This window comes from Camarhynchus parvulus, chromosome 12 (genome assembly GCF_901933205.1).
Source record: "Camarhynchus parvulus chromosome 12, STF_HiC, whole genome shotgun sequence".
Lineage (NCBI taxonomy): Eukaryota > Metazoa > Chordata > Aves > Passeriformes > Thraupidae > Camarhynchus > Camarhynchus parvulus.
In genome coordinates, this window is record NC_044582.1 from 4666720 (window position 1) to 4694057 (window position 27338).

The 27338-nt window shown below is 43.7% G+C and overlaps 2 protein-coding genes across 6 annotated transcripts in view; one reads left to right on the plus strand and one right to left on the minus strand.

The window, feature by feature from the left end:
- LOC115908139 (6-phosphofructo-2-kinase/fructose-2,6-bisphosphatase 4) overlaps positions 1 to 6625 on the plus strand; it is a 49455-nt gene extending 42830 nt beyond the window's left edge. For 2 of the 4 annotated variants that reach the window (XM_030956495.1, XM_030956496.1), the window contains exon 14: positions 972 to 1119. In XM_030956495.1, the coding sequence (XP_030812355.1) occupies positions 972 to 1031 (60 nt within the window). In that variant the 3' untranslated portion in view covers positions 1032 to 1119. Of the gene's footprint in view, positions 1 to 971; positions 1772 to 5855 lie in introns of those variants that run through there. The other 2 variants (XM_030956494.1, XM_030956493.1) reach the window with 2 other exon arrangements.
- Positions 6626 to 10895: 4270 nt separating this feature from the next.
- PRKCD (protein kinase C delta) overlaps positions 10896 to 27338 on the minus strand; it is a 57788-nt gene continuing 41345 nt past the window's right edge. Inside the window, exons 5-18 of one of the 2 annotated variants that reach the window (XM_030956492.1) lie at positions 22502 to 22658; positions 21826 to 21857; positions 21092 to 21177; positions 20681 to 20810; positions 19984 to 20084; positions 18707 to 18803; positions 18269 to 18396; positions 17465 to 17638; positions 16837 to 16928; positions 15302 to 15364; positions 14009 to 14147; positions 12993 to 13181; positions 12631 to 12759; positions 10896 to 11417 (exon numbers count right to left, since the gene is read on the minus strand). In XM_030956492.1, coding sequence (XP_030812352.1) covers positions 11259 to 11417; positions 12631 to 12759; positions 12993 to 13181; positions 14009 to 14147; positions 15302 to 15364; positions 16837 to 16928; positions 17465 to 17638; positions 18269 to 18396; positions 18707 to 18803; positions 19984 to 20084; positions 20681 to 20810; positions 21092 to 21177; positions 21826 to 21857; positions 22502 to 22658 — 1676 coding nt within the window. In that variant the 3' untranslated portion in view covers positions 10896 to 11258. Of the gene's footprint in view, positions 11418 to 12630; positions 12760 to 12992; positions 13182 to 14008; positions 14148 to 15301; positions 15365 to 16836; positions 16929 to 17464; positions 17639 to 18268; positions 18400 to 18706; positions 18804 to 19983; positions 20085 to 20680; positions 20811 to 21091; positions 21178 to 21825; positions 21858 to 22501; positions 22659 to 27338 lie in introns of both variants that reach the window. The other variant, XM_030956491.1, reaches the window with a different exon arrangement.

The window sequence follows — 27338 nt, forward strand, 5'->3', positions numbered from 1 at the left end:
AATGTCTGCTTTGCACATCTGGCTTAGTCAGTGGATGACAGAGAGGGCATTGCTCACACCAGATCTCCTGTTTTATTTTGTTGAGGAGACCTGAGGGAGGGAGATATTAGTGCAAGGTGAGCTGGCTTACCACAGTGTGGAACAAGCAGGACTAAGGAAACCCATCAGTGGGAAGTTTGAAGAATTGGCAATGATTTGGCCTAAAAAGGATCTTGTAAGGAACTTCAGAGCAGTTTATCATGGTCTGCTCTCTTGGGAGGAGGGAGAATACCAATTGCACAGGCTTTGGGACTTGCAGGAGGTGGTGCCATTGCAGTTGTGATTCCTCTTTGCCTGCACTGGGGTCTTGGTTTAATTTAATTTTAAACAATTGAGTGCTGCACTGAATGTCATTGTTTTTCTGCAACCTCTGCAAAAGGAGGTGAGATCTAGTTGGTGTGATCAACCTTGAATGGTTAAGGTGTCTGAGAACATATATTTTATTTTGTTAGAGGTGTTATATTGCCTATAACACAAGCACATGTTAAAAGCTTCCTCTTGGCACAGAAGCACGTGGCATATTCAGTGAAACACTGAAGGTTTCTCAGTGAGAAGATGTGGATGTGCTGAAGCATGTGAAGGTGGATTCCTGCTTGGGCCTGTAAAAAACTTCCTCCTAAATGTGACTGACTTGAGCTTTGGGTAGTGCTGTCAGCATGGGAGCTGTATTTAATTGTCCCTCAGAAGACTCTGAAAATTTCAAAAGCTTTTATTTATTTTATTTTTTTTTTACTGTAAATACATTTTCATGCTGTCTCATTCTGGGACAGTGACCAGCTCTCAGTCTGCTGTGTTCTTGGGGTGTGGGGGGCTGAAACCATCTCTGCTTCTCAATCAACCCAGCTGTGTACATGTGAAGGGACTTGATTGGTGGTTTTTGTTGGTCTTACTGCTGCATGATAAATATTCTCTGTATTTTTATTATTGTACAGAATGTAGACATTTCCAGACCTACCGAGGATGCTCTTGTAACAGTCCCTGCTCATCAGTGAATCCTGTGTCCCGACCAACTATCAAACTTGGGTGCTGTTTTCATCCGGCTACTTCAAAATAAATTGAAAAACTAATTATTCCAATCACTTTGAAATAAAAAAAAATAATAGCCACACGCAAATCAAACTCATAATTCAAACCAAATGTTTGTACAGCACATGACTTGAAAAAATTAATCAAATCACAATAAAACTGTTGCACTGGCTTATTTATTGTGGATGAGTTATCAGACCTTGATTGGCTCTCACTGGAATGTTGGTTTTGTAAATTGCTGTCATTTAAATATCCTGCAGCATTAAGCTTTACTGTAATAGCCAGCAATCATTTAGTGTTAGCTGCAGTGTATTTATGAAAGCCATGAAACACAACATCCTGTGTGAGATAAGAAGGTCAGAATTTGTTTTGCCCAGCAGAGCACCAGTATTATCTGTTTCAGGGCCCTTGGGAGTGATTGGACTGCCATGCAGTGTAAAATAACAACCCATAATTGCTGTCAATCCCTAATCCCACTGATCCACAGCACTAGGGCTCTACATGTGCTAATTAAGGATGTGCTGCTAGAGCAGGGTAGCAAGTTTTCACTTAGTTCCAGGACAATTATTCAAAGGACAGGAATGTGTATAAATGTCTTTACTATACAACTTTTGTTAACAGCTGTTCTGCATTAACCAGGCTCTAGGGTTTGCCTAGAGAAGGGATTTTAAATTCCCTCTTTTCCTGCTTTGTGTGGATGTGGGTGATGGAGCACGTGCAGCTCTGCCTCAGCTGCTGTGTACCCAGATTTTATGGGGGCTCCAGTAAGCAGTGCTGACCATTCCAGAACAGAGTTAGAAGCAGAGTTAGCCAGAGCATTTTGTAGCTGGGTAGTGGCTCCAGGAGACACAGATCTCAAACCAGCAGGGCATGAATCCCAAACTGTATGATGGGAAAGCCTCTTGCAGGAGGGAGGAGACTGCAGGCTGTGGGAGATGTGGTGCCCTGGTGCCTTTGCCATGATGGTCCATGGGCACCACAAGGCTGTGGGAAGTGCCTGTGCCATGGAGCAGGCAGGGAAAGGCAGAAAAACACGCTGAGCCTCAGAACTGTTTTCTGAGAGGGTCTTTTAAGTACTGAAAGTAAGCAGGAATGTAGGTTGTGGAAAGTTTTTTAGCTGTTAGGTTTCTCAGGTAGTATGTTTTTCCCAAACCAGGATTTTGGGGGAAAAAAAAGTTACATATCTGCACTTCTGAAATAGTACTGAAGTCTTCAGAAGTTTGTACAGTTGGGAATGTTTGCCATAACCACAGGGCCTCCTGCTGTGGTACTTGGTGTTTAGTTAAACCACTGCCCCTGGGCTGAAACTGGGAGAACCTGGATCATTTTCCTGTGGCTGTCATGACTGTGATGTAGGAATGGTTGGTCAGTTTTCCTTGTTTAATTGCTCCAGCGTCTGGGCCTGAGCTTTGCTGTGAAAGGTGGCCCAGAGGAGCTCCTGAGCCTGCTGTACCCCCTTGCACACAACCATGGGCCTGGTTGCTCTTACCAGCCAGCTGAGGTGACATTCCTGAGGGGTCACAGGGATGCTGGCCATAGCCAGCTCCTGAGGAGCCACATGGAGACAGCTTGGAGTGCTGTCACCTCCACTGGCCACAGCTAAGGAGACACCATCCAAATGAAATTAAATGCATTGCATTTCTTAGGGAGCCAAACTCTGTGCAGGCATCTGCTGTGGAAAAACTGAGTTTTACTGCTTGAAAGAGGGTGGCTTGGGCTGTCAGAGAAAATTGAGGGGGAGGATGACAGGAGCAGGAGCTTGGTCAGAGAGGAAAGCAAAGTTTGCCTGGTCTGTGGCTGGTGGAGGTTGCAGAGGGAAGGGAAGCAGCAGGAGCACCCAGGACCCTCCATTGCTGCCAGCTGCTGCCAGCCAGATTTCCTGGGGCTGTCTGCTGAGCACAGCACTCACTGTGCTGGTGTGTGCCACAGAGTGAAGTGCATATCTAAAAGCAGAATGCTCTAAGGGCTCTCCTCTTACAGCAGGATGGCTTAGCAGCCCTGGCTTTGTCAGTGAGAGGAAGGCCTGATGCTGGCTGGGAGGTGTCAGCAGTGGGTTGTGGCACAGCCTGCTGAGGGGAAGCTGACAGAGTGCTGGATGTTTGTATTGTGCTCTTTATTTCTGTGTTTAGGCCTGTGCTGGCTCTTGTCCCCAGAGGTTCCTCCTTTTGCCTGCAGGATCCTCCTGTTCAGCTGTCAGGGTGACATTGCAGCTGAGTCAAAGCACAACTGAGAGCAGGGCCTGTCCCACAGCACTTTGCTGGGGGAGGCTCTGTCCTGTAGGACAGAAAAGTCCAAAGGCCAGGGCACAGTGAGCACAACAGCAGTGGTACAGAGGGTGTTTGAGGCAATCTGTGTACTCTTTCAAAGGGTAAAATGGACTCTTGTGCAAGGCAGGGTCAGGCTGCTCCTCCTCAGGGGCAGGCTCTGGAAGCAGCAAGCTCCTGCTGGGGCTGGCCAAGGAGCAGGGTGTATGGCTGGGCAGAAACAGTATTTTTCTACCCAGATGTAGGTAGAAAATACTGTTTCTACCCAGCCATACAGGACAGGTGTGTGGTTTTTATTCCTTCTCCTGTGTTTCCCGGGCTCTCCAGACCGTGTTGCTGCTGGTGTGGGGCTGTTCCCAGCACGGCCATTTGTCCAGGTGTGCTTTGGTGCCAGGCAGTTGCAGGAACTCCTTCTGGTCCCAAAAGTGAGGCTGAAACCTCTGTCCCCTTTCTAAGCAGCAGCACTGTCCTTGTTGCATGGCATTTCCCTCACAGTGCCCATGGCTGCTCTGAAAGTGGGATCCCAGTTACCATCATCTCATCTAATGGGATTCCTGTGGGTAGGAATCCACTTACAGTTAATGAGGATTTTGGTCCCTTTCTAAGCCCCTGCTCATCTGCTCTCACTGCTGGCTGTTGTTTGTTTAATAAGCCCTTGGGGGTGTTTATCAGGGTTTATGCCAGTTTTCTCCTTCAATGTGACAGTTCAGCACACTTTGCTTCCACAGCCTGTTTGTTTACTCAAATTCGAGCTTTTTTTTTTGCTTTCAGCTTTCTTGCCTGCTTATCAATATTCCCTTTGGGTCTGTCTTAGTTACTAGAATGCTGCTTTTATTCAATACCTCTAATTCACTGAAATAAGCTGCATCTTCTGCCTTGCCTTAATCACCTAATTTCCTTTCAGCTGCATGTTTGAGCTGTCTAGCTCTTGCTGCTTGAGGAGTAATTTCCAGTACCTCTGGATTCCTGCATTTTGATGCTCCATTTCATGCTCCATTTAATTTTCTTTGAATCAACATCAGATGTTCAGCTTAAAAGATTTCAGCCAGTATTCTGGGAGTGCCTGTGGAGACCTCTCTGCAGTCCCAGGGAAATTCTGGGTATGTTGCATCAGTTGCTAAGAAAAACACAAACACACCAAATTCCAGCATGTTCTGTTGGTTTGTTGGTATTTTTTTCCCTATAACCATGCAGAATATGACTTGTTTTGCTAACTCCTCATGTTCTTAGCAGATAATGATGCTTTCTGTTGCTTTCCCCTTGCTGCAGAAGAGATGCTTTTGTAGAAGCTTCTTTTTGAGATAGGGTTGTTGCTTTGCTTTCCTTCAAAGAGATGTCAGGGTGGGTAAGGCTGTGTGCTGGTGGGTGCAGGGATTTCCGGTACTTGGACAATTCCGTCCAGCAGCATTTGCTGTGTGTGTGTGTTCCCAGAAACCTTGGTGTGGAAAATGGGGATTTACCCAAGGGCTTGAGGACTGATGACAGAGGAAAGGGCTGATGTGGATGTAGCAGAACTGGTAAGGGCAGAGCAATGTTGGCAGAATTCAACCTCCAAAGAGAATCTGGTGCTGCTTGTTTATAGCTTGCTTTCATAAGAAATGGCTGAAAAATCTAGAAACTGGGGTTGGGGAGGGGATGGAATTGCTTTTTGAGTGGATGAGTTTTGACTGATGGAGTTGTGTGTCTGCATGTGCTGAGAGGGCCCCTCGCTGTGTTGTCGTGGGGCTCTGCTTTCCCCAGAGCTTGACTGGAGAGACTTGTTTTGAATGTAAACTCTAATAAATGTGGTAATAAAACCACTGGAGCATTCCCTGATGTCAGTGTGACATCTGCCACGTGCCATGTGTATCCCAAAGTGCATTTAAACTTTATGTTACCAGCTCTTCAGGGAACACTTGATGTTACCAGCTCTTCAGGGAGTTATTCAGAGTTCTTCCAGTGGTTTGGCTGCTCACAGATAGGATCAGGATTGGCTTTATGGCTGTTGGTGTTAAGGAATTATTTCCTGGGGTGTTCTTGGAACAAGGAGAGGAGGGCTTCCCTCCCTCTGGATTTTATTGATTCCTGTGTGGTTTATGGCCTTTGCAGGGTTCTGTTTTTTCTTGTGCTACATGCATAAAGACTGGGAAAGGCAGAGGGTTAGAAAAATGTGGTTAAAACAGTGATTAAAGAAAAAAAAGGTTTTAAAAGCTGTAACAGTGAGACCTGCATATGGTGTACAGGCACCAGTTGTCCTGCCAGGCCTGGTGTGATACAAGTCTGAGGGATGCATTTCACTGGCAGCAGAGGTCCTGCTTTTTGGGTGTCTGAGGGGCTCTGTAAAGCTCCTGGCACTGGGATGAGGTCCAACCTGATTCTGACAGGGGCTGGAGCCTCTCCTTGTGTTTTACAGAGCATTTTGAGGGATCCAGCATTACAGCTTGCTCACCTTTGTGTCCTGTAACAGCTGCGTGCTGAGCAAAACCGCAGCTGCCTGTCAGATCTTTGCTTTAACATTTTATTTTATTTTTGTCTTTAAATTTGCAGAATGTAGGTGTGAATAGGTCGAGAGAAGAGGCTTTGAGGACAGTGCCCACCCACCTATAGCTGCAGCTCCCGGGGCAGCAGCCCTTCCTCCAGCAGCTCAGGGCCCCGCGGTGTCGGAGCAGGGCGGGATGGACGCACCTCCCCTTCCCTTCCAGACATTTCGAATGTGAGTCTGCTCCTTTGGACAAAACCTCTGTGCTCGTGGATAACTCCAAAGGTATCAGTGAAAAGATTGTGGGGAGCAGAGCAGAGTTGGGTTTAGATTTTTCTTATGTAAATTTGTGCAGTTTCAGTGGGTTTTTACTGTTTTTGTCTGTGGATAATGCAAGGTGGTTAATTGCCCGTGTTGATTTTACTGTCAGATTTTAACTAGATTTTATTTTCTTTTTGTAAGTGTTTTTTCTAAGAGTTCTCTTGTTTTTACTGTGAATGATTGCCTAGAATTACATGGAGGTTTTTTGATGGTGTATTTAACATGGGCAAAATTCTACATTTTGAGCACTGGAGGCTTCATGTTGCAAAGCTGCTTTAAATGGGGAATCCCATCAGGTCTGATAATTGTCCTGTGTTTTAAACTGAACTTTGGTTTGCCAACCACAACTTAAAGTTTTTCTGAAATTCACAAGGGAGATGTTCCCTTTGGAAAATGAATGCATTAAAGCTGGGAAATTCTGCTGTTTTAGCAAGATTTTGATACTTTCCAGAGACCAGGTATGTTTTGGAGGGCAGTGGGGGACATGAGTGTGAGTGACAGGTGGGGAATGAATGGAGAGAGATGGAGAGAGACATGTCCTTTCTGCTGCAGTTATGGGAGGGGCTGAGCAGCTTTTTTGAATCTGGAAGGGAGGGGAAAAGGATTCAGTCTGTCAAGGGCTGGAAAAGCTGCTTGTCTTTATATTTTTAAAGAATTTTTGGAATGAATTTCAACATAAAAGTCTATGTTTCTCTTTTATAGCCACGTTTAATATGTACATCAGGAAACAGTACAGAAAGGTTAGGTGAGTTTAACCATTCTAACAGCTCATGCAACAAAAACACCAGGTAAATTCTGAAATAATTTTAACAAGGCACACCTGCCTTGGAGTTTTTTGTATTGTTTTTAAGCACCTTCCATCATCCCAGTTCTTCGTTGCTCTTTTACGCCTAGTGAAACTCCAGTGCTAAAAATGGAATTTTCTGTGTCTGTCAAGGTCACAACCTTTTAACTGTACTAAATCAAAGTGTATTTTGTATGTGTGTTACCAGACAACTGAAGTGAGCTGCCAGCACTGCTGGAGATGAGGAGAACTATTCTTTAGTAGTTGAACTGTGTTTTTTCTAAGGATTCTCTCCAATTAATTGAGCTTTTACCATGTGAGTTGGTGGGGTTGTTTTGTCTTTTTTTCTTTCCTGAATTCCTGTGTGAAATACCAGGCCCTGGTAACATAGTTTTGCAGGCAAGGGCTAAATTGTCTTTTGTTTGTGCAGGGTCTATAAAATAATGTGCTGCTGTTGTGATTAATTTTTTTTTTAATAAGCTATATTCAGCAATATATTCAGCTCTGGAAGTAAGCCATAGTGCATTGCTGGGTTCTGTTTCAGAGGAGGACTGTGTAGGGTGCAGAATGACCAGGAACACTTGCTTCAAGCGCTGCTGTCTAAAGCTTTGTGTGTGTGTGTGTGTTATGGTAATGCCATTTCAGACCTTTATTAATTCAGTGTGCCCAGAGTTGTGGGGTGAGGAGAGAGCCTGCCTGGCACTGCTCAGAGGAGTGAATTCACTGATGTGTGGTTAACAAGGCCACCTTTGTGGCACAACTGAAGGAGCAAATTCCCCTCCCACGGTGGTGTGGGAAAGCCGGGCTGTGCCCCAGGCAGCCCTTGCTCCTCTGCTGGGACAGGAGGGGTGGTTAAGCAGTTTTTACACTGAGAATGTCAGGATTTATCTGTAAAAATCCCAGGAGGTTGTATTAGAAAAGTGGGATTTTACTGGCAGGTTGTGAGCTCAGACCTGGCTGAAGAAGTGTGGGCAGAAATGTGTCCCCCAGTGAGAGCTGAGCCCAGGGTTGCTTCTCTTTGCTGGTGAGCACAGCTTGAAGTGTCTCCTCTCCCCCTTTGTTTTACCTCTCTGATCTCTCAGAGGTGCTGTAACATCCTCGAGGCTACATGTTCTATGTACAGTAGGTATTTTTATAGCCTGCTTTCAAATATACTGTGATGAGTGTTTTACTACAATGGGTGTTCAGCAAAAAGAGTTGTATAGAAGTGTAAATAAACTATTGTGCTGATACTTGAAGAGGAAAAAAAATGAAGTTGTTGGCTCTACAGTAGGAAGGTACTAAATCAGTGACTGCATCTGACCCTGGCTGGAGAGAGCAGGTGTAGATGATGAATGTAGATTTGAGCTGAATGTAGATTTGGAGTGATGGGTTCTCCCAGGGTGTAACCCTGACTGCTGTTCTGGGAAGGCACAGTTAAGAATTGCAGTTAATTGTCACTTCTGTAAGTGTGTCCCCCACTCCTGACAGAACAGTCACTGACAGGGGAGGGGAAGACCCTTGTCCTGACCTTCTGTGTTTGTACCATTTGACTGCCTCTGTCCTGTGTGTGCCTGGCTCAGATGCAGTCTCTGGACTGGGATTAACCTGTCCTTTCTTACATCGTTGGCCTTTGTTGTGATCTTTGAGACAAATGTAATCATTTGACCTTTGATCCAAGTAATAAAGATCAAATGCTACAAGGTGCACTGATGTGTGTTTCTTTCCATGTCCATTTCCAGTGGCTGAAGTGCCAGGTGAGTGTTCCTGAGCCTCAGCAGGGTTCCACAGCTTCCACAAGCTGGGCTTAGGGAGCTTAGATATGATTGTAAGGATTATATTAATTCACCTTGTGGGTGCTTTACTGTGACAAATAACTATGATTGAAGTAGGAAGCTCAATAATGGAGGACGTTGTTGGAGGAACTGATTAAATAAATGCATGCCAGGATTTGCACGTGATGGAGGAGAAAGGTAAGGCTTTATTAGCTTCACCTGGTCACTGAGATTAAGGTCTGCTCCACCCTGTCAGTTATACACTGTTCTTACATTGTCTTGAACATGCTGCTGGTGTTCTGAGAAAGGTGAAAACCCACAGCCAAATGCTGCCTGTCAGTACAAGTCTGTATGCAGAGGGGAGCTGGAGGGCATTACATTTGCATTAAATTAATGACTGCTTTGTGCTTTTAGAATGATGTACTCACATTTTCATGTCCTGAAAATGCAGCCCCCCAGGTGGTAACCACTTGTCTCTTCTCTGCTAGGTGGGAGCAGTGTTTTAATTGTTCTTTAACTCCACTCTGTATTTCTGTTTGGGGAGCAGGTAACTTCTTTGTTTCAGAGCTTTTAGGCTGCTTTCTGGACAAAGTCCTTTAAAAGCTGAAACTTCCTGTAGTATGAGGATGAGCCAGAGCCGATGGGCGAGTGAGTGGACCCAGGTGGTGCTCACAGGTGGCTGTGGGCTGCAGCAGCTCTGCAGAGGAGGTGGAGGAGCTCCCCAGGCTGTGCTGTAACAGAGGTAACAGTGGTGCAGGGGCTGAGCAGGACAGGGCTGCCCTGCAGAGGAAAGGGATCTGTGCCCCTGTGTGAGTGCAGCTGGGCACAACTGTGGCAGCAGGAGATGCTCCTGGTACATCAGTCAGGTGCCAGCTGGAAGAGTTGCTGTGTGAAGCCTCCTGGCACTTGTTACTCCAGAGCAAAGCAGGTGAGTCCAGGGAGCCACTTCCCACAAGGAATATTATAATTGATAACAGCTTCTTTGTGTGCAGATACCCACTGCTGCTGGCACCCACTTTTGGAACCTAGAAATGCCTTTCTGCTCGGGTCCAAGGGCACAGCACTCACCTTGGAAAGCAGAATCACTTTCTGGTGACAAATGGCAAGCCAGAAGTCACTCTGTAGGTTATGTGAAGGGGAAAGCCAGGTTCCTGCTCTCCCTGCAGCACCTCACAGGGCACTGCTTGTTTCCTTGGACTGGGGCTGGTAAAGCAGGCCAGCCCTGGCTGTTTGGAGATACCAGCTGTGTTCTGCCCCTTCCAGCCTCAGTCTGCTGCAGGCTCAGATGGCATCCGAGTCATGCAGGCATTGCTTGAGTTACAACAATAAGCTAGAGCTGTTCTTTAGGAGCAGAACAAAGACAGCAGTGTATTTTTTTTAATCTCTACAAAGTGTTACAGCTTTCTGCTGCTCTTTCAGCAGGATTAACAGTCTTAAACAACCCAGAAACTCCAGGGTTCTCCTAGGAGTTCTGTAGCATTCCATAGTTCTTGGATGAACTGACACATGTACATTTTTTTCTGCCTGCTCAGTGTTGAGAAGAGTCATTTGCAATAGTGTTACAAGATACAGAAAGCTCCTGAGAAGCAAAGAAACTTTGCTTCAGCCTGAATTTTATGAGCTGAGTGCAAGGCAAAGGTTTTGGAAGGAGCTTTGCAGTCATTACATTAGTTTTTCTTTCTCTCTAATGGCTAAAAATTCAGAGGTAGGTGTTGCAAGGCAGCAGGATCTGGTTTTGTGCCCTTTAACAGCAAGCAGGAGGAGCCACAGCTGCTGTGTTACAAACAAGCAAATAAAACTGGAAGAAGGATTTTGTGTTTGGCAGTTAAACAGAATAATTCCTCAGGCAGAGCAGGCAAGTAACTCTGCAGTCATTACCTGGGTTGTGTCCTGCTGTGATTGCTGTGGCTGTTTGCAGGAAGTGGCATTCAGTGGCAGAACCCCACGTTCCCAGGCAGGATGGGGCTGCTCTGGGATGCTGAGGCCTCTTTGTCTCAAGGCTTGGACTGCCTTGGAATAAATATGGAGCATTTATTCACCAAAAGCACCCCTGAGCTGTTTCCCACAGCAGCTGGTGTTACACTAGGAATCTCTGCTTTCTCTTGACACTTTCTTTTGTTTAATTCACAAAAGCAACAAATATTTTAAGAAAGTGATCAGGGCTGACCAAGCATTTTTTTTCACTGTACTTTAAAGACCATTGGAGTAAAATTGTATATTGTTAAAAATCATAGAGCCATGAGTGAAAGTTACATTAAACTTTCTTTTAATTGAAGACAAATAAAAGAACCAAGGGCTCAAACACATTTTAAAAAGACATCTTCTGTTCCCCAATGTCTTCTCTCGAGCAAAATATACAGCACACACATATATATATAACAACTACGTTCAAGTACCAAACAGAATTTACATTTTCCCAAACAGAGAAAATAATGCACATGATTCACATACCTTAAACCCAACCATGCATAAAAACACTGCCAATAAATCAGGAGTTGAACATAATTCATCACACTAGGGTGTATTATTCTGAAGTATCGACGTTGTTGGAATGCATTAACGCTTGGAGTCTGGGTTTGTAACCCTGCTTTAAAGTCCAGCTGTTCAGAGACTTACTTGTTCAAGATCTGTTCAAATTTTGGGTTAATAAAAGAAAATCCATCAAATGCAGACTGATCCATGGACTCAATCAGGTTTTTGTCACTGTAAGACAGTTTTGGCTTCTCGCTCAGAAATTCTCTGTCAAAGTTGTTGTAGTCACTTGCTGATTTCTGTATTAGAGAGGGAAGACAGTTTGAGACAAACTTTGTATTTTCTTCAAGAACAAATTACTTAAATACAAAATGTTGTCAAGTTAGTCTTTTAGCTCCCTCCCTTCTTCCCCTGCTTTAGAGAAAAAAATACCTAATTTTAACCTATTTTAACAAGACTATAAGATTACAACTGGTCTCTTTCTTATTGTTAGTTGGAAACCAACAGAAAAACCAAACCCAGGTTGCTTTGGAGAAGAAACCTGGATTTGGGATAACTCTGGGTTATTACCCAAAGATTATCTGTTGACAAAAGCAATGCAGCATTAACTTACACATCAGACCAACATTTCTTGCCATTAACCAAAATGTTTAAATTCTTGAGAACATTTTACAGGCTGTACTTGTTCAGAGAATAAAGCAATGCCCTACAGCAGCTGTTCTGTGTTTAATAAATATTCATGTAACTAGAAACTGTTTTACACTCTCCACCACCAAAGATTTCCCACTTCTCTGGGAACAAGCAACACTAAAGCTTGAGTGTTTGAAGGGGGAGCTCTCCTCCAGAGAGTACATTTTAAAGAGACTGTTGCCTCCAGACCATTTCACCTGTTCTAGGAACAGGCTGGAGAAACACTGGTTTGGGATTTTAACCACATGAGCTGAAGCAGCAGCATCCCACTGTGAAACAGACTGAGTTACAGTCTGTACTGCAGGCGTTTTTTCAGGTAACATCAGGCATGTACATGAATTCCAAGTTCAGCAGTTTAGAGAATGCTGCTTCCTGCCCCCTTGGAGATGCCTGGGTGAGTTTAAAGCAGCAGAGATTTAATGCTTGCACAGAGTGCCTGCAGCAGGTACCAGAGCAGCCTGGAGCTACTGCTGCTCCTCCCATGTGGCATTTCAGAAAAGCAAACTCTGAGGAACTGTGAGCATTCTAACACAGAGGGGAACAGAGATCAAAGCTATCTGTTGGTTCTCATGAACATTTTATCCACAAAGCTCCTTGAGAGCAATGGGAAGACAGTCTTAACAGAAGATCTCAGGGCAGTCAGAGGGGCACAGTGCACCTGTGTATAACTGAACCATCCAAGAACAATGAGCTTACAGATACACAACTTTTTCATTTGTAAACTGTGAGGAGAAAATGGCAGTGGGATCCTTTGTGCAGGTACAGAATTCACCCCTTACCTCTGGGCTGCTGTTTCCTAAGAACAAAGAACAACCCACTTACCACTTTTGGCTTGAAGGGAGGGTCCACCTCCCTCTTCTCTAGTGCTGTCCAGTTGATTGTTTTGAAGAAAGGATGGTCTCTGATATTCCCAGTGACCCCAAGTCGTTTTGCTGGATCCCTTTCAAAGAGCTGCAGGAGAAGACACCCAGTAAAGAGCTGCTCCAAAGGTGCATGGCAGTGCAAGAACTACAGGTATGGTGTTAAAACAACTCAGGGTGCTGACTGCAAACAGAGCATTAGGAATTAATCTGACCTGGCTTTCCCTTTGTCAGAGCAATTTGCTGATAAACAGCTCCTTGATGAGGAGATCTGTCTGTCCTGCACAGAGGCAGTACCAGCCCCCCAGGGATCATCAGCCCTACCTTTTCCAAGATATCCTTTGATTCCTTGGTGATCCAGCGTGGGTAGTGAGGGGTGTCCACTCGGATTGACTCAAACAGTTCATCTTCATCATCCCCATGGAAAGGGGACTGGCCAATCAGCATCTCATAGAGCAGCACCCCAAACGACCACCAGTCCACGGAGAACGTGTACCGCAAACCCTGCAGGATCTGCGGCGCACAGGAGGAATTCAGGTAAGAGGCAAGAAGCAGCAATACATCCCAAAAATCAGATTTTTTCAAGAGGTATTTCAAGAGACAGTCTTTAATGACTAGAGCACTTAGGGAAAAAATAAAAATCCATCTCTCTGGGAAATTGTGGACACTGATGCAGAGCTGTGGTTTTACCCCAGGCTGCTGTTTGTGGGAATGTGGCCAGCTCCATGGACAGGTCTTTGCTCTCATTCAGAAATTTTCTCCCTTAACTTTAAATAACCATAGACTTAAAAAACAGCCTCTCTTGTTTCTTTACAAGGTGAAGGGAGAAACAAGTAGTGATGCAAAGCAGATTCCTACAGAAGTCTTTGATAGAATTTATAGCTTTAAAAGCTAAATACCTTTGTTAAGCTGCTTTGCAAATGAGATTTAAAAAACCCCAATAAACTAACACACAGAATTAAACTCTGTGAGATTCCCCTTAAAAGCTCCTTTTGTTTTGAATTCTGGTTGTTTGCACAGGCACAAGTCTCTTGTCCATCTGCAGTGCCCATATAGATTCATTCTGCAGGAGCTTCATAGAAGTGCTGGCTACACCTAATCCCCAGCTCTTAAAAACCTGAGCATTTTAACTTTCCAAACCCACATTTTTTTAAACTTACAGCTACAGAATATTTTAAAATCTGAAGTACCTTCTATAAAAAACACAGATACAATTTTTTTCTCTGATTTTGACCTCTAATTAGACTTTCGGAACTATTAGCCTACAAGCAGGTGAATAATGCAGCTCTTGTGCCATCAGGGCACTCAGTCCATGCCAGCAGTGTCTGTGCCATACTGACCTCGGGAGCGATGTAGTCGGGGGTCCCACAGAAAGTGCTCGCCTTGTTGTCACCAACAACGTTTTCTTTGCACATTCCAAAATCAGCTATTTTGATGTGGCCTTCTTTATCAAGCATCACATTGTCCAGTTTTAGGTCTCTGCAAAAAGTGTTTTTAAAATGTGTTTTAAGTCGTTTTTGTAATCAGATGGACTGTTCACTGATAAACACCTCCCCAACTGCACACACACAGGCTTTTCAAGAAAAATAATCATCCATCAACACAATCCATCCAAAATGGTACTTTTGTGCTTTGAAGGCATGAGGGACAAGGGAAGAATTCTCTCTTGTCAAGGAAAAGAAGAGGCTGAGGTGCATATATAGAATGTGACCTTATAATCCTCCACGTTTGCTTTCAGATGCAGAAGCACGGCCAGAACTTCTGTTGCTGCTGGAAGGCAGCGTGAGTTAATGCCCCAGCAGCTGACACAGCAGTGCTGCATCAGCTCCAGGGCTCAAAAGGAGGATTGTGCTGGATTCTGAGAGCCTTTGGCAGGAATTTGATTGTTTGAAACCTGCCCAACTCTTAGCACTACCTGTGACTTGGTCCTGGTTACAGCACAAGTTCATGTGTTATGGCATGGCCTGTGAAGGGTCCTATTCATGTCTTTTCTCAGAACAACACTATTCAACCAAGAAAGAGCTTTTTTCCCAGCAGTTTCCAAAAGCTACATTCCCTCCCTTTGACCGTGCTGCATTTTTTGTCCATCTGGCTGCAAATGCACATACCAAGGAGGGCAGGCTGAAGAGAAACTGAACAGCCCTGTGCTTACCAAGGGCTGAAATAGAGCAGAGAATTTCACATAAGAACAGGGCAGTCTTTTGTCCTGGGTAACTGAAGTTCCCAGTACCAGCAGTGGATCAGGGTCTGGCCCTTGATGCTTCAACCTGGTGAGGCAGAGGCATCGATGCTGTGGTTTCACCAGAAGGCAAAAGCAGGGAACTTTCACCTCAGTGGTTTGCTCAAGGAGCCTCTCCCTCACCTCCACACTAATTAGACTCATGATTCGAAGGCAGTGTTTGAAAGTAACTGAAACAAAACTGCTTTTGTGTAACACAAGTCCCATTCCATCATTCCAGTTGCCAAGGAAAAAACCACACAAATAAAGATTCATCTCAGGCATGTTAATGGCCTTGGAACTACATCAGATCTCTGACAGACAGCTTGTGTTTGTTACATCAGTCAGTAATTCAAAGATGCATGAAGTGCTAAGGCAATTCCCAGGTCCCAGCCTGGAGCTGGCTGGTACTCACCTGTAAATAATGCCTTTGCTGTGAAGAAACTGCAGTCCACATAAAATTTCAGCTCCATAAAACCTGAAAAGACCAAAACCATCTTTTAGTGTTCACTCAGTTACAACAGTCAATACAGGTAGCCAAAATAATGCTGTGGGCATCTTTTCATGGAGTGGGAAGCACTGTACACATCTGTAAATCCCAATGTGTGTGTTTATGCAGGCAGATGCTGCAAGGTAATCCCTTCACCACACATCGGCAGTGTCCCACACCAAACAGCACAGGGGACACGGCAGCAGCTGCTGTCAGGCTTCATCCCTCTTCCCTCAGGGAACTCCATCTCTGTCCTCCTCTTTAAAAACAGTCTTTGTATGGTTTTAGGGACAGGCACGTGCCTTTGAAAGAGAGCTATGGGAGCTCAGTCCCCCAGGATTGCTGCAGGAGGGACGGGGCACCAATGGCAAAGTTAGAATTGGGCATCACCCGTCCCTCTGCACCTGCCTGAAAAATGCCATCCCTTCAGGGGCACTCTCCTCAAAAGAAAGAGGTGATAATCTAGGGCACATGAAGGAAAATCTGAAAGAATGCTTCCCTCTGCCCCAAAAAGCATAATTTTTTTTTTAATTGGAAAAACACAAAACTGTTTCAGTTTCTGTATAGCAGATGAATGTTGGTCCAAAACAAATAGCACAGAATATAACCCAGAGAGGATGCCAGATGCACAGATGTTTGCTGGGATCCAGGTAAGATGGAGGGGCTTTATCCACATTTTTGCTGGGGAGTGTGGGAAGGGAGCTGACCTATACAACCTGCTGCTGTTTTTGCCAGACTTCTTGTGATCCCATCCAGTCAGCAACCCTTAGTGCAGTGCCAGTAATAGAAGTAATTTAAGTAATTTTCCTGGGGCTTACAGACAGGTCCAGTGCTCTGCACTGTTACTTTCTAAGGTTTACATGCCACCCCTTCAGTGATGCCATTACAACACCCATGGTTTGCATGAGAGAAGTAGAAACTGAGCTCAAACTAAAAATGATAGCTAAAGTAACAATAATACAATATTTTTGCATCCTTTAAACATCACTGGAGCTGAAAATACCAGTCACAGATAACTGACACAAATGCACTTACTAAACAAAGAGCTTACCCATTTAATTAGCATCTCATGGAATGTACAGTGTTTTGTACTATCCTGTCAATTTAGCAACAGCAGTAAGTGTTGAACTTTTCCCCCCCATGCTGTTTTCCAATTTTTTCCATCTGAATACTGTCCTAAAGTACACTGAAGCTGTAGCTTTTACTTTTCAGTGCTGGCTCATGTTGCAATTTATTTTGGACCTACCCATAAAGTACAACATGACACTGCAATGTAAATTAAGGAATCCCAACTCCACACATCATTAAGCGAACTTCATTGCATTCAGCCAGTGCCTAGAAACATGTTTTCAACCATCAGCCACTGCAACTTGACTGCAGGCAAGGAGGGGCACAGAACCAGAGGCCATAAAGAGATGAACTCGTGCATGGAGGTGGGGAGGGAAGGGCTGAGGACTCACGTGGCTCTGTAGAGGTCAAAGCGCCCCTTGTCCTGGATGTGGAACATCAGGTCTCCCCCATTCAGGAACTCCATCACAAAGAACAAGTGATCCTTTAGCAGATAACCAGGAAATGGAACAGTTACTGATGCTATCCAGCCATAAATGAAGTAGCAATGTACCTCCAGGGGACCAAGCTGCCACCTCCCTCTTCTCCTGAAGGATTTTTGGTTTCATGCACCCCTATGAGGCTCCTACAGAGCTGAGTGGTCTGGTCTTGTAAATATAAATATCTGGTCCTGTATTCTGTTGGTTTCTAGACTTAACACACACTGAAACAGACTTACTGATTTCAGTCTGTGACAGTCATCCTTTTCCCCTCACCGAGGGTAAAACTCAGATTAAGAACTTAATTAAACTCCTTCTTATTCCAGACTGCATAGATGTTTTTCTGATCTTATTCTGTCCTTATCAAGGTATGTTTGGTCATACTCATATTTACTTTCCACCAGGCCCATGAATTGCACAGAGCACAGGAAAAGGACATTTAATTCTTGCATCACTAAATTACTTTCATTTGACTGCTGGTATCAGCATCCATTAAAGGCTCAGTCTCTTGGGTTGCTGTCATCATTTAAATTTTTCTCACCTTTGTCTGAAACGTGCAGTAAAGATGTGTGAGAAATGGATTTTCCCAGGCAAGAGCAAGGACCCTCTTTTCCACCATGGTACATTCCACATCATCATCAATTAGCACCACGTCCTTTTTCAGAGCTTTGATAGCAAAGAATTCATTCTTCCCTTTCAGCTCTGCAAGCAGAACCTACAAAAAATGAAAGATGAGAGTACAGCACGTGTAGGAAAGACTGGTGCTGATGTATCAGTGAGGGAAAGCCAAAGGTGGTGCACTGGCAATTAAAAAACGCATTTAAATGGGAAAGATGAGGGAGGTCTGGAAGGTGAAGCTGCTGGACACAGATGAGGAGATGGGGCTCAAGGACCACGAGCCACAGGCAGTTTTTCTGTCAATGCTTTGTGAGTGCATAAAGAGCAGCCAGGCAAAGCCTGGACTGGAGCTGGAGCTGCAGTTTCAGAGACAGCAGTGGACAGAACCTGTAGAGGCCACACTGCCCTCCCAAACATCCCCTGCCACTGCACTGGGGCATTGGGAGGGAACAGAGCTAGAATGTCCATTCGCACAGGGTATGTGCATTAAAGGGCAATTCCTCTGCCTCTATGCTAAACACTGACAAACTGTTGTGCACTATAATCACTTTGGGGTTCACACAAGATCCAGCTGATGAATTTCCAGTGTCTTTGACCAAGATGTCTACATACAATTCTGTTAGAAGATCACTGACCCACTGTGAGACCTTTCTGGTTAAAGGAAAGAGCCCATCACATTGCAGAGATCAAGCCAGGCAGACACCTGAACTCTCAGTTTGTCACATACCTTTCCAAAGCTTCCTTTCCCTAGCACTTTGTGGAAGACAAAGCTGTCTATGTTGAATTTTCTTCTTGCAGTTCTTGGCACTGGCTTGGTTGTGTTTACCTCCCAGAGCTTGTCGTACTCGCTGTTATCTGCTGAGCAAAACAGGGAGAGGAGAGTTCAGGGGATGCAGGAGCCCTGCAGGACTCAGAGCCCTGGCTAAGAATGAGGTACTGACACAGCATTGCAATGCATCTGCTGCTGGAATTACTGGTGAACTTAAACATAAGGGACAAGTCCTAGGTAAGCTTTCCATGTGGTCAGGAGATGGTAAAAAGACAGACATGCTGCTTTTTTAACAGCACTTATTAAAAAAAAAGTCTAACACAAGGCAAGAATGAATAACTTCTTAAATTGTCTGGTAGGTAAGTGGCTGTATCGAAACATCGTCTGTTTCCTCACCTGTTGAGTCTCCTCCTGGAGCTTTATGTTTCTTATCAAAATCTTGATAAATACCAACACTTTCTACAGATCCAGAATCAGACCTTCGTGTAGATTTCTGGGGAGAAAGGGAACATTTGAAATTATATTAGCACTCTTACTTTAGAAATAGAGTAATAGCTTTAAGTGTAACATGATGGCAGAATAAACCTTTCTTTTTAATTATTAACTCCCAGTATGTATCTTTTCTCAAGCAGTTTGGTTCACAGACTATTTGGTCACTTTCTTTACAGCTGCACATCAGCCATTTGCTTTATTTCCTTCACTGCAAGAAAATAAGTCACTGAAATTCCTGAACAGTCCATGTTCCATTGTTCATTGCAAAATTATTAAAGGTATAATGGTTTAAACCATAGTGGAAGGGATTTGAACTGTGGGGAAATGTCCCCTTGGATGTCTGCTCATGTGAAAGAGGAGATGGGAATCACTGCTTTACTGGATACGCTGAAGCCATATCTGGATGTGGCCTTAGCACAGGGAAACAACTTTTACATATGGAAGATCCCTGAGATCAAATTTCAGTAAGGAAAAGATTGAGCTCCTGTGTCATGAAAGAGCTGCCACAACAGCTCTCACTGTTCTCAAAGTAAATATCCTGTGAAAGCTCAGGAATACACATCTCAGAGGAAGCACTGTTGGCTTTTGTGATATATTTTCCTGTTTTATTTCAGAGCTTGTGTCTGAATCTTTATTTGCAGAAGCTGACCACAAAGGATCATGCTGCAGCAGGAGATGAACAATGCAAGCTACTGAGGCCAGCAATAATTCCAGAGAGGTTTTCTGTGTGTATGTGTATGTATATGTATATATATATCAGATGAATAAAAAATGAGACTAGCTGGTATATTTTTCCTTATTCACTTAATTTTATCATTAAAGTGGAATTTTAAAGTTGAAGCATGTAAAAACAGATTTCAGCATTCTGATGCCACTGATTAGCCCATTAAACAGAAAAGAACAGAATAATCTTGGCACTGCAGAAGAAGAAAATTGGATTTCAGGAAGCCACACACCTTTTAAAAAATTGTTTAAGTGGCATACTCCCTTCCCTATTTCAGTTTCAAGCTATTGATATCTTTGTTAGTCTCTATAAGTGTCAAATTAAAAAAGACAAAGCTGTTTGCATTTCCTCTTTTCCAAATACAGTTTCCCATAAAAGTGATGCAGAAAAGATGATGTGAAAACCCCCAAACGCTCTGAAAACAAATAATTACCTGAGAAATGGCAATAAATCTTACCTGGCTAACTTGATTTAAAGCTTCAGCTAGCAACTTCTGGTTTATTCCACATAAGTTTGCCACCTTCTTCTGGCATTTATGATGCACATTCATCCCACATTCTAAAAGAAATGTAAGGATTGTTATACGAGCATCAGGAAAATGCTGACATTACCACAAACAGGGCTGTTCTGTGCAGTTCAGAAACCTTTTTTTATGACCAGACTGGACATGGACCTGTCATTGCTACCAAAATTGCAGTTTTTATCCTTTAACACAATGAAGGCTAAAAAAAGGTTTCACAAGGGAAAAACCTCCAATCATCATTACTTTATTCTCAAAATCTGTGACAATGAGGATCATACTGCCTTTTTGTGGGGGAATTATAAAAGCAATATTTACAGTAAACGCTTTGAATAGACTTTGAGATGCTATGTTGAGTCAGTCTCCAAATTTCAGCTATTCCCAAGGCAGTAATTTTGATAATGCTCAAGATTGCACCTCTGCAGTGTTTCCTGACTCCTTCAGCAGCTCACCTTGGCTGAGCTGTGCCACGAGACCAGTACCTCTGTCTCTCTTTTGTACAAAAGCTTTTTCACCCCATACGGACGAGACGAATCCCACCCTACACGACACAAGGAAAGGCACAGTGTGCAACACCAGCAGTCCCCATGGGGGAACAGCAAAAAAGCACAGAGAACTCCCTCCTCCTCCTCACCTTCACACTTGAGCCCTTGCCTGACCAGCCCCCAGAGCAGGCTGCCACAGTGGTCACAGAAGGTGGGGCTCATGTAGTTGTAGACTCGGAAGCGGTGCGGCATGTCGATGTTGAAGCGCTCCTTCTGGAACTGAGCACAGCCACAGCCATGTCACCTCAGCCCTGCTCCCTTCCACAGCCTCTGCCCACACACAGCACCCACCCTCACAGAGCTTTCAGATGCTTTTCTTACTTGGAAGCTTTGCCCACTGCCTGTTACAGAACTTTGCACAGCTTTAAGCAAAGACAGAACCTCGGGTTGTACAGCCAAGCATCTCCCAAATGGAGCTGTGAGCTTCTGTGCAAGGTTTTGTTAGTTCAGCAATGTTTAATTACATAATTACACTCTAAATATATTGTTTCAGCTCTTACCATTGTGTCCCTGCTGTTGGCTGCAGTACCAGTACACCTCCCAATGATTTTATCAATGCATTTCTTATGAATAGCAGCATTGCATTCTTCAAGACATGCACAAGAAAAAAAAAGGATTCATTCATTCAGATAATAAATACATGGGATGAGGTGTTTGCATTTAATGGCAGAATGTAAAGATCACACTCCTGGATCACACTATATACACCAAAAGTTTACTTTCTATCAAGATAATAATCTTTTTTAAGCTGGTTGCTCCACCCCTTTTCTTTTACCATAAACTTCATTTCTAAACTAAATCAGCAATGCCCCAGCATTTGATAACAGAAGGACAATATTATGCTTTTGAGTTCTACCCTTTGATAGCTCCTCCCTGCTTGGAGTAATGCACAGATCTATGCCAAGTCAAAGGTGATTTTCAATGCAGCTGTAAAACCCCTCAATAGTAATTTACTTTAGAAAAGGTTTCACAAAAAACTGCTATCATAAATGAGTGCAACTCTTCAACAGCATTACACACTTCTGAGAAAAATAGCTAAGTCTAAATCTGATACTGAAATCTCAGGTAGGAATCACAGGTTCCTTTGGTTATTGTGCAAAACTGCCAATTAACTTCTACTACTAACCATAGTGATGATGCATTGTGCTATGCATATTTACAAATTTTTTTCAAGATCTCCAGATTCATGTGGAAAGCAGCATAAGAAGAAATTAAAAAAAAAAAATCAACTTACGTCTACATTTGTATCCCTGCTTGTTGAGTCCCCTGAAAAACAAATTATAAAAAAGGAAATCAATACATTTTCTGAAATAAAAGATGGCTGGTTTTTATTTTATTTTCACCATGTCAAACAACGCATTAATAAATTGGTCTAAGTTCTGGTAATCAGAATCCTCTGTCTTAGGAAAGCAGGGTTTAGAAGATAAGGTCCTGTATTTGATAGACCAGCAAATTAGGAGGAAAATCCAGAAACAACAAGGTTTCAATTGCATGGAAAATCCTCCCAACCTAACTTAGGACAAAACCAGCCTTACTATGAAAGGGATCCAACTTGCGCCTCTCTGGGTCTCTAGGCTGCCATCAGTCATTCCACATCTCAAAGCCTGGCCATTATTTTCTCAGACCCACCCCCTTGTTCTCCTGGGGCAGAGCTGCTGATGATCATGGCCAGATATCACTTGATGCTGATGGAGTTCCTGCCTATTATTTTAGTGGCAAAAATGTTAAAGCTCTATTTCTCAGTGTGAAAGACAACTATAGGTCTCAGGTATAAAAATGCCCTTATTGAGTATATAACTTCAATTTCCCAACACAAATTTATTTGTCATGTTTTGTCTGAGTATATCTGAAGCAAATTTCGCAGTAATTTGGCCCTTGGAGCTGGGGGAAGCTTAGATTTTCTTTCTTACCATACAAAGTCTCTGCAGACAGAGCAAAATGTAGGCTGTCCAAAGAAGGTGGCAATAAACTCATGACTTTTGATGTAGTGGATTTTGGCTTGCTTGATGGCTCCTCTCCTGTTGATAGTTACTGTCCCATCCTCTTCCCTCATCGACTGTCTGCAGTCTGAGGGGGACACAAGAAGACACATTTTTAATACTTCCAGGTATTACAAAGGTTAATATTTGCTTTTCCCAAATGTTCAGTTTGTTTTCCTTTTTCTGACTCATGTTTCTGTTCATTTTACACCTGCATTCTGCAGACTTTCAGTCCATCAGGGGTGGTACAGGTGCACACATTGCTTCTTCCCAAGGTGTCCCTGTGCTCTGTGCAAGCACTTTCCACTCCTGCTCACACAGAAAAAGCCTTCAGCTGATGAACTGGGAGCAAAGAGCAGGGAGGGAACACAGTTTTGATAGATAAGTGACAACCACTGTTGGTTCTTGAATAAAAAAATCTATGATTTCTGTTCTGTGATTTATGTTTAATATGAGTAAGTATTTTATTAGAAGCAGGAAGGTGAGCAGAAGCCTTTCCATGCTGCTACTCCACATGCCCTCCTGAACCAGGACTACAGCAGAAATTCAGATGAACTGCTGCAGGACCTTCTGGGTGACCACAGGACCATCCTACCGGAAGGTGACTTTCTTCCAGTCTCCAGGATCATTAAGGAGCAAAGACAAATGAGATTTTCAGTTAGACATTTCCATTTTGCTGTTTCATAACATTCATGTTTTATCTTTCCACGAGTCCCAGTCTCATTCCTTTCCCCTTCTAGCCCTCGTGGAGTCAAATTATTCAGTATTACAATAATACTACCTGCTCCTATCTGCTGTAGCATCTAATACTGGATCACATAGAAATCATGTGTAGCATTAGGCCAAGAAATAAAACAACAAATTCTCAGGCTCCAAGTCCAGCTGGCTCACACAGGTCCTCATTAGTGGTTATGGTTATTTTCACTCATTTCCAAGGAAGCTTCTGAGTTTCTTTCACAAAAATGCATCTTTGTGGCTGTAAGACTGAGACACAAACTCAGACTATTTAGTCTTAACCAGGGATTTTTGAGTCACAGGGGTTTGTAGCAGAGGTAACCCAATGCAGGTATGTCAAGAGACTGGGTAACTGATTTAACCCAAGAACACATTTCTTGTCTGTTGAGGGACAATCCCATCCAGCAGGAAAAGATAAAGGCTTGAGCTGGCAACGAGGAGCTGATCAACTGCTAACTCCATCAGCTCTGGCCAGCAGCTTGTGGGTCCCAGCCTGGAAGAGATGTGGACATAGCTCATGTGTCCAAAGTGCTGTAAAGCTGAGGGCAACAGCATCTTGCTGTGTGCAGGCTGGAAATTTCCACAGTAATGGAGTAAGGAAAAAGCCAGAGGAGCATTTTCCCCATTGTCAATATAATAGTTTTTAAAATTTGCTCTGTTGCATTGCTGCCTTTTATCGCTATCAGGGGAGCCTTGCTTTTAGCACTGACAGAAGCAGATCTGTGTCCTTTGCCAAGTCACACTCACTGCAATGCCTGAGCTCGCTACAGAGTTACCCAGGAGCTCTGGTTTTCTGGCTGCTAGGTGCACTTGATTCTTGTCATTTGTTTTAGCTGGCTGCCACCACTGCTATTCCAGCAGACTGCTGAACCTGGAATACAATCTGGCATGTGACACCTTTCTGAGTGTCCCAAACTAATTTATCTGTCGCAGCCAGCAGCAGTCTTAGAAAAGAAACAGCATCATCAGCTCAGATATTGAGGAAAGATTAAGCATATTATTGAAAAGAAAGTCCAAAAAAGGTCTCCAGGTTTTGCCACTAGGTATTAATGTACTTTCCTGAGAAACTGGCCACCCGGTTCAGAGAAAAACCCATCCTGACAGCCCCTGAAAGGACCTTCCAATGTGCATGGTGACAGTCCCTTAGTCACCCCTGCCCCTCCAGGAACAGGATTCCTTCTCCTTGTTCAAACAGGCTGCTGAATTCACCCAACACAAACTCTTCAGCTGCTGCACTTCAGCTTGTGGCAGTCTGCAAACTGTGCTATCTGTGTTTAATCCTGCTGAGCAAACACACAGACCTCACCCACTGCTGCCCAAATGCTTCAGGGAAACCACACTGGTGTGGTGCAAGGGAAACAAGGTGCTTAAGAGGCAGCAATACCTCACCTTGTTTGCTGCAGCAAAGGATGTCTTGGTAAGGAGATTTAATCAGTAACAGCAAGGAAGCAGAGAAAGGCCTTTTGCTTCATGGCAGTGTTCTGAGGAGATCACCTGTGATGCAGCAAAGTACCAGACAAAAGCCTTCCTGAAGTCCATAACAAGCAAACCAAGTGTTTAGTGAGGAACAAACATCTCATGCTGAAATACTTGAAGCAATCTAGTATTGGTGATACTGCATGCAGAAGTCTCTGACAAAACTTGTTTTTATAGGAAGCACCAGTGTTTCCTCCCTGTCTGAAGTCCTGATACCAAACTTAAGAGAAATACATGAGACTGACACTTATTTCTTTAAGAGGGTAATTATATAAACTAATCACTTTGGGTTTTTTCCTCTTTTTTTTTTCTTTTTATTTTGCACATTTTCCCTGGGTACACTTTAATGGGGAAGAATGCTTGATCACATCAAAACCTCAAAATCTGTATGTGAGAACACAGAGACTTTACAACCTTGCTAGATGCCTTTGCCAAAACCAACCAATATAACAAAGAACAGCTGAAAACATTGTCTGGTTCAGAAGCAGCTCAGAGGTTTGGAGAGCAGCTGTGAGTCAGGTTCATCTGGAGTTGAGGTGGCTCTGAAATTATGGTGTAATTGCAATTTACTGTGGGCATGTTTAACAAGTTATTTTTAATGTGTAAATTGCCTTTAATGTGTATTGCTCCAGAAAAGTTTTAAGCAGCTCAGCCAACCATGGAGTTAACTAGGAGAATAAAGGCTTAATTTCAGAGATGCAGAGACAATCAACAACTGCAGGGAAGTAACTTTCACAACAACTGCATGGATGCAGGGTGGAGATGAGGGGGATGGAGAAACACAAAGGGAAAAACTTTGCTTCCCCTTCTAAGCAAGCCGGGATTTCCAGAAATGAAATGCTTGTCATGAACCAGCACATGGTCAGAAAGGGCAGGTACAGAACAGCTGAATCAGCAGCTAGGGTCCAGGTAACCACTGCAGCCTGCAGTTGATATTAATCATTTTTGACCCAGCACACACCATTAAACATAATCTGTTTCCTCTGCTGAGAGCTGTGGTTAATATTTATCATTGACATGTTCATGTATTTCAAGGTGCCTTCTCAAAACTCGCAGCTGATCTGACACAAACACCCAGAACTCCTCTGTGCTGAACACTCCTGAAGAAACCACGAAGCAGGGCTGGGAACTGGCAGTGCAGCCCCCCAGACTGCTGGGAACACCCCCTGCATTCTCTGTTCAGCTGCAGGGCCTGTTCTGCTGAACACTTCCCAGTCCCCACAGCCACCAACACAACACCCAACCCATGGCCTGGAAAACATTTACCACAATAATATTGCTGGGGCTCTGCTGAGCTGTGATGAACCTCAAGGTGAGATGTCACATGGTCTCAACTGAACCTCAGAAGTCCAACAACAAAGAGAAACAACCTCAGGATAACCCTAGTAGTTTTTCTTAAAAAAAAAAAGAATTGAGAAAAATATTTACCCTCTTCAGAGTTCATTTTTCATTTTAACCTGCTCATTTCATGGTGCTGTTTGTGGAGAGGAAAGAGAACAGTGCTACGGTCAGAGTCTGGGAACCAGGATTTCAAACAGGGACAGGAAAGGAATTTTCTGAGCTGCTTGCTCAGGCTGAGATTTGTCTGAAACTTTTAAATTAATTACAAAACCCACTAACATTTCTGTTCAGTGTCTGTCTCCTTCTGCTGTTCTGCAGCCTTGCACTTGGCTTTGTTTGAAAGTTAAGTGCACCTTCAGGTCAAGAAAAATATTAATCTCTCAGAGCAATCATTAAAAGGGAAAGCTTGTTCCTGACAAAGGAGACTTTCCCAGCATGGACTGTCTCAGAGGCAAACTGCTCTTTAACCTGGTCCTGGAGAAGATTGCTTTAAAGATCATCAGTTAAAAATTATTAAAATGTTAAAAACCCCAAGAAACCATTTACAGAAGTAGAAGTTTCCCAAAGCCTACAGTTCTGTGGCATGAACTTGCTATGTTAAATCATTCTGGTCTTTGTGCTACCTCTCTTCAGAGGATCATGGGTTGGGGTTGGAGCATTTATTTGTAATGTCTGCCAGAGGCAGGGATATCTTGCACTAGACCAGGTTGCTGAGAGCCCCATCCAGCCTGGCCTTGAACAAATCCAGGGTGAAGTCCTGCCATGGCCAGTGTGTGTGTGTGTGTGTGACCTTTCCTAGGCATTCCTGACACCAATGGCCTGGTAGAAAAGTGTAAAACAGAGCACCAGCTTTAACAAGCCCTGCTTTTCAATCCAGGTTTAAAAATGCCCAGAACCAAACACACTCCAGCCTGTGTAGTGCTCCCACCCACCCAGAGCTGCAGTGTGAACACGGCCCGTGCTCAGTGCACAGAACTCTTGTTTTACGGCTCAGTGTTTTGGTAAATGCTGCTGCAGACACTTCTGGTATCTCATTTGTGATAATAAAACCAGGAATAAACTGGAAAATGGGTCTTCTCTCTCTTTCAAATTACACAGTAAAACCAACAGATATAGCACCTCAATATACAGATACAGATCTAAAGATACAGATCTCAAGCATCTCAAACTTCTACTGAAGGTACAAACTATATCAGATTTTCTGTGCTTCACACAT